The 6,674-nt window shown below is 40.3% G+C and overlaps 1 protein-coding gene across 1 annotated transcript; it reads left to right on the forward strand.

Moving 5' to 3' along the window:
- The first annotated feature begins 3,589 nt into the window (after positions 1–3,589).
- On the forward strand, positions 3,590–4,819 carry LOC132301206 (uncharacterized). The gene has a single exon (XM_059798481.1). The coding sequence runs from the start codon at positions 3,590–3,592 to the stop codon at positions 4,817–4,819; it is 1,230 nt and encodes a 409-aa protein (XP_059654464.1).
- The last annotated feature ends 1,855 nt before the right edge of the window (positions 4,820–6,674 follow it).

Raw genomic sequence — 6,674 nt, forward strand, 5'->3', positions numbered from 1 at the left:
CTTTCCCCAAGGTTGTTGCCACAAACGTTACTTTTCTTGCTACGGAACACCCTAAGAAAAAGGTGGACATGCAGATTCAAGAGCAAGTGGAAAACTTGAAAGTCTTGAAGCTGCAGTATCCTTGGAGAAAACGGTGGCCAAGTTGAAAAAATAACTCCGTGAGGCTCAATTAGCTTAATCCAGCAAGGTTGTTGCCCCAAATGTAAAATTCAAAATGATGGCTGTCATAGAGATATTCCAAAGGAGAAGTTGTCCAATGATGATCGAGGCCAAAAAAGGAAGGTCCATGATCGACTGACTTTCCAAAAGGTGGAAAACACAGTTACTGTAACTATTCCAGAGAAGGAAAGCCGGGTTCATCTAGAAAAAAGGCAACAGAGAGGAAATCTGAAATCTTCCAAGAAGTTTGGAAAGGAATAGAATTTCCTATCAGCCAGGGTCTCGTCCTAGTAGAAAGTTTGAAAGTAGTAGATGGCAAGACAAAGGTGACAGGCATTCCAGGCCAAAAATGGCCTCGGAGGTATGGGTTAGAAGGGAGAGTGAGCATTCCCAACCAAGAATGGTTAGACCTCCGACCTTGCAAGATGAGGGATGGAGAAGGCTTAATTATCCCAAGTTTCCCATTCATGAAGGCTCTTATATGACTCGCACACAAAAGCGAAGGCAGCAAAGGAAGAGGGCTGATAGAAGAAGGTTATGGGAGAAAGACCATGGCTGGGCCAATTGGTCAAAGAAGACTACTAAGCTATCAGACTTGTCTGAACTTCCAGCTAAAGGAGGGGTCAGAGATCCTAATGATTTATTGGATTTGGTTTAAGAGGTTGGAAATTCCTTGACTACAGACAATCCTCCTACAAAAGATAAAACAGATTTGGAAATTCCCAACAGTTCCAGCAGCAGCAAGAAAATCTGTTTTGGGAGCCTTCCAGGTGAATTTACTTGCAATATGGTAGTGGTTCTTCCCTTATTTTTTGAGCCACAGCCAAATCAGCCTAATTCAATGGAAGGAGATGTGGTAGATACAAGTCCTCCCATGGAAAGCCTAGGACAACCTAGTTATGGGCTAACCATTATAGAACCAAATAATGGTATTCATATAGAAGAGGTCTTTGAAGATGAAACTGAGCATCTCCAGAAATTAAAGGGGGTTGTGATTGAAGAGAACAGCCCCACGAGGCTAAAGAAAATTGTGTTGGAAAAGCCACTGTATGGTATGACTCAGCAGCTCAAACCTTTATATATCAAGGTGCTAGTGGAAGGAAGGCCCTTGGCAAGAGTTCTGGTGGACAATGGTTCAGTATTGAATGTTATTCCAGTCAATGTTATGCGCATGCTTGGAAAGTCTCCTGAAGATATCATTCCAACTGATGTATCCATTAGTGGATTCATGGGAGGAATAGTGAAGACGCAAGGAATCCTACCATTGGAATTAACGGTGGGAGATAGAACTTCCATCACAGCCTTCTTTGTTATTGAGTCTACAACGGCCTATAATTTGCTTTTAGGCCGCGAATGGATTCAACCAAATTTTTGCATTCCATCTTCGCTCCATCAAATGCTAATATTTTGGGATGGAGATGAGGTAAAAGTGGTGGAAGCCGATAGCCGGCCATTTATGGCAAGGGTTTACCATGCAGATGCTGAGTTGTATAGTGAAGAATTCGTTCCAATCAGGTTTATTGGAAATGATAGCAAGGGCCGTCCAAGGAAGGCCACCATGAGAAGAACTCTTACGGAAGAAGATGTAAGGGAGCTTTTCCAAGAAACACCAAGGCCAACAATTCTACCTAAGGCCGGTGTTCAGCACTACATTTCAAATAAAAGTTTTTATGGAAGAGAAACCTAAAGAAAATAGAATACTTGGCCAGGCAGTTAACTGCTGCCTTGCCAGGTTGAAAGCATATCTAGCCAAACTACGATTGGAAAGGGCTACTATTGCTGGTACTTTATTTTCAACCAATGTTTTGGAGATTATGGAAGATACTGAAGACAAGTTAGATGCTATCCAGCTGACAGACTTGAAGGCGGTGCCAACGAAGTTAGACGATCTCAAGGCCGAAGTACAAGATCCACTTTTGGAAGTTAATCTTGGAACAGAACAGGACCCTCGGCCTACCTACATCAGTAAGCTTTTGGAACCGACCTTTAGAGAAGAATTGATTTCCTTACTTGAAGAATACAAAGATTATTTTGCATGGACATATGAGGAAATACCAGGACTTTCCAGAGAGCTGGTAGAGCATAAGTTGCCAATTGAGGAAGGTTTCAAACCTTTCAAGCAGACTCCAAGAAGAATGTCCCAAGAAGTTGTTCTAAAGGTCAAAGAAGAGATAGAAAGGCTACATAAGGCTGGTTTTATAAGAATCGCCAGGTATGTTGACTGGATTTCCAATATAGTTCCAATTATTAAGAAAAATTGTAAGCTCAGGGTATGTGTGGATTTTCAGAATATCAATCTTGCAACTCCAAAAGATGAATACCCCATGCCTGTTGTTGACCAATTGGTAGACTCTACTGCCAAGAATGAAATTCTTTCATTCATGGATGGGCATTCCAGATACAACCAAATTTATATTGAGGAAGAAGCCATCGCCAAGACGGCTTTCAGATGTCCAGGATCCATTGGAACTTTTGAATGGGTAGTCATGCCATTTGGATTGAAGAATGCTGGAGCAACATATCAAAGGGCCATGAATGCCATTTTCTATGACATGATTGGCCATTTCTTAGAAGTCTACATTAATGATGTAGTCATCAAATCCTCGGCCAAGGCTTAATATCTCCATAATTTAAAGATGGCTTTTGAGAGAATGAGGCAGCACAAGTTGAAGATGAATCATTTGAAGTGTGCCTTTGGGGTTTCAGCTGGAAATTTCCTTGGTTTTCTAGTCCACCAAAGAGGTATTGAAGTAGACCAAAATAAAGCAAAGGCAATTATTGAAGCAAAGCCACCGGCCACTAAGAAATAACTACAAAGGTTTCTTGGCCAGGTTGGATATTTAAGGAGATTCATTGCCAACCATGCTGGAAAGACTCATGCTTTCTCCCCATTGTCGAAATTGAAAGGTGCTGAGGAGTTCAAGTGGACAGAACAGCACCAGCAAGCCTTTGAAGGTCTAAAAAGCTACCTGGCCAACCCTCAAGTGATGATGCCTCCAATCAAGAAGCGGCCTTTAAGATTATACTTATTGGCCACTGACGAATCCATTGGAACTCTTTTAGCCCAAAACAATGAGTGGGAAAGGAACAAGCCATCTATTATCTAAGTAGGGTGCTCACTTAGTGGAATGGAGGTACACTTCCATTGAAAAGTTGTGCCTTTCCTTATACTATGCGGCTATGAAGTTAAGAACCTATACATTTCTCAAACAGATTTGATTAAGTATATGCTTTCAAGGCCTTTGATCACTGGACGTATTGGAAAGTGGTCATTGGCCTTAATGGAGTTTTCCTTCAAGTATATTCCACTAAAGGCAGTCAAAGGAAGGGCGGTGGCAGAATTTCTAGCAGACCATCCTTCCACCAAGATTGATTCAGAAATATGTGATGAGGTGGATAATCTCTACCTTGATTATACACTTGGAATCTCATGTTTAATGGATCAAGCACTTATGATGGAGGAGGAGCTGGAATAGTCATCATTTCACCAAAGGGGAGAAAAACCACATTTTCTTTCTTATTGGATTTCAAGTGTACAAATAACCAAGCTGAGTATGAGGCGCTAATTATTGGGCTAGAAATCCTATTAGAGCTAAAAGTGGAGAAGGTCCAGATTATTGGAGATTCAAATTTGATACTCAGCCAACTTTCTGAAGAATATAGGTGTCTTAATTGGCATTTGAGGCCTTTCCATTCTTTGGCTTTGGAATTACTTTGCCAGTTTGATGACTTCCAACTCAAATATTGGCCAAGACATTTGAATACGGAGGCTGATGATTTAGTACAGCTAGTTTCCAGAGTGAAAGTCCGACCGGGTATAGAAGAAACTTTGATCACAATCAAAAGAAGGATTATTCCTTCTATAGAGTCACGGTATGAGATGACAGGTTGTTTCCAAGCTGATGAGTCAGAAAGGATCAAGCCTGCCAAGAAAGCATGGGAGATTTTCAATGTTGATATAGATGGCTTAGACTTGGAAGATTGGAGAACACCAATCATCCATTTTTTACAGAAGCCTAGTACCAACGTGGACAAGCGAATTCAGCTTTTGACACCTCATTATATTCTGATTAATGGAGATCTCTACAAGAAGAGTAAAGAAGATGGACTTTTGCTCAGATGCCGTGGTAGGGATGAATCCATGAGAGTAATGACAGAATCGCACCTTGGAATATGCGGAGCACACCAAGCTGGAATCAAGATGAGGTGGCTTCTTAGAAGGTATGGTTATTATTGGAAAGGTATATTAAAAGACTGCATAGAGTTTGCAAAAACCTGCATTGCATGTCAAGAACATGGCCCGATCCAGAGAGTTCCAGCTATAAACATGCAGCCAATAGTAAAAATATGTCCATTCAGAGGGTGGGCTTTAGACTTCATTGGAAAGTTAAGGCTATCATCTGCAGATGGTCACACTTATATGGTAGTTGCAACAGATTATTTCACTAAGCGGGTGGAGGCCATTCCATTAAAGACTTATGAGCAACCAACAATCATTAGTTTCATCAAGAAGCACATTATACACAGATTAGGGATTCCAGAGACTCTCACCACAGATAGAAGCCTTTCCTTCATTGGAAGTGAGGTTATTGACTATTGTGCTGAATGTGGCGTTCAAGTAATCAGTTCTACTCCATATTTTGCCCAAGCAAATAGATAGGCAGAAGCTTCCAACAAAGTGATTCTTAACATCCTTGAAAAGATGATTGAGAATCATCCAAGGGAGTGGCATCACCTACTTTCTGAGGCTTTTTGGGCTTACAGGAATTCAAAAAGGTCAAGTACGGGTGTCACACCATATATGTTTACATATGGACATGATGCCATTCTTCCAATGGAAATGACCATTAGGTCTGCAAGGGTGGCTTTCTAAAATAAGCTAACTCCAGTAGAGTACAACCAAGCCATGTTGGTGGAATTGGAAGACCTTGATGAAGTCCGTGTTAATGCCTTAGACCATATTATTGCTCAAAAGAAGAAAGTCATGCGGGCATATAACAAGAAGGTTAGGGCAAAGACATTTATTGAAGGGGACTTGGTATGGCAAGTCAAATTTCCACCTGGGGTTAAAACCTTGGAATATGGAAAATGGACACCTAACTGGGATGGTCCTTTCTTGGTGGAAAAAGTCCTTGGGAAAGGGGCTTATAGATTGATGGATATAGATGGAGGGTCCCATAAACACCCAGTGAATGGTGTATACTTGAAAGAGTATCACCTTTCTATCTATGAAGACTGGAAAGCTACAGTCATTCTACCAGTCATATAATGTGGCTGGTAACGTCCTTTCCAAGTTAAACAAGAAAGTTGGAAAGGAGGCATATTGGCCATTCTTTGGCCATTCTAGTAGTCAAGATAAAACGAAGGAAAGATTTATTCCAAGAAGTGGCTAAGTACTTGGACAAGTACATTGGCTAAAGTTATGAAGTAGACTTAGTTGTATTTCCAATATCAGCTAATTTCCAAAGACTTCAGTACGAAAGCGGCTACACTATATGGTCCAGGTTTCGTTTAAACTGGAAATCGTTTGTCTTGCTTGTATATACATGCATTTCCATTATGGCAATTTATTTTATTTCTCTAAATTCCTTTGTTGTGGAAAGCCATTTTATGGCTATACCTTATTGTTAATATATGTGAAGGAATCTTCCAGTTTCAGTAACTTAGACATTTCTTTTCATATAAATGGTGAAAGAGGCACATGCGATGGATTGAGAAATAAAACATCATTCCATTAGATACTTGATTTTTTTACAAAAGCCCAAAAATGGCCACTTAAACCTAGAGTTGGCCATACAAGTGATTCTGAAAAGTATCTACTATTTATTTTCTGCCACTATCCATTACACCATAATTTTCAAAACAACCATATAGAAAAAAAACCATCTAGGATCAAATAGAGGCAAGAGCACCTTCAAGTTCCATCCAAATTTTCCTTGTTTCATGAAGAGTGGCCAATGTTCTAACCTTAGCTTCTTCAAATTTGGGAAATTCATCAACCCGTTTTTCCCATTCCTTCCTTAAAGGTTCAGATGCATTTACAAGGGCACTAGCTATTTGGTCCAACTCAAATTCTTCACGTTCCACTTATTCTAACTCTCTTTGAATCTTGGCCAGTTCTTTATTCAAGCTTTCTTTCTTGGCCATAAGCTTCTCAGCTGGTTCTTTGATTTCTGGGTAGGGTTCTAATGAGATTTGGAAATCTTCAAGAGCTTTATCTTTGAGCTTAGCTTCCTTATCACATTCAGAAATTGCGAAAGTACTGGAGTTTACATGGGTAATGATGAATTGGAGTTGGTGTTGTAGTTTGGTTAAAGAAATTTGGATAGATTCCGGAAATTCAAGGTGTTTCTTGAGGGTCACTATAGTGTTGGCCAAACTTTGGTGAAAAGATAACACATCTTCTACATCATGGGCAAGGTAAGACAATAATTTTCCTTTGGCAGCAGTTATAGCATCATCTGAGGTTCCTGGAAGCATGAGAACACTGGCGCTTGAGGTGGAAGTACTGGAAG

The sequence above is a fragment of the Cornus florida genome, unplaced genomic scaffold (genome assembly GCF_030987335.1).
Source record: "Cornus florida cultivar Cherokee Brave unplaced genomic scaffold, ASM3098733v1 CherokeeBrave_3.0.0_Hap2_Chr03, whole genome shotgun sequence".
Classification (NCBI taxonomy): Eukaryota; Viridiplantae; Streptophyta; class Magnoliopsida; order Cornales; family Cornaceae; genus Cornus; species Cornus florida.

What these genes read in the sequence shown, in the direction of transcription:
- LOC132301206 (XM_059798481.1), top strand. Translation starts at nt 3,590, where the DNA reads ATGTTTAATGGATCAAGCACTTATGATGGAGGAGGAGCTGGAATAGTC.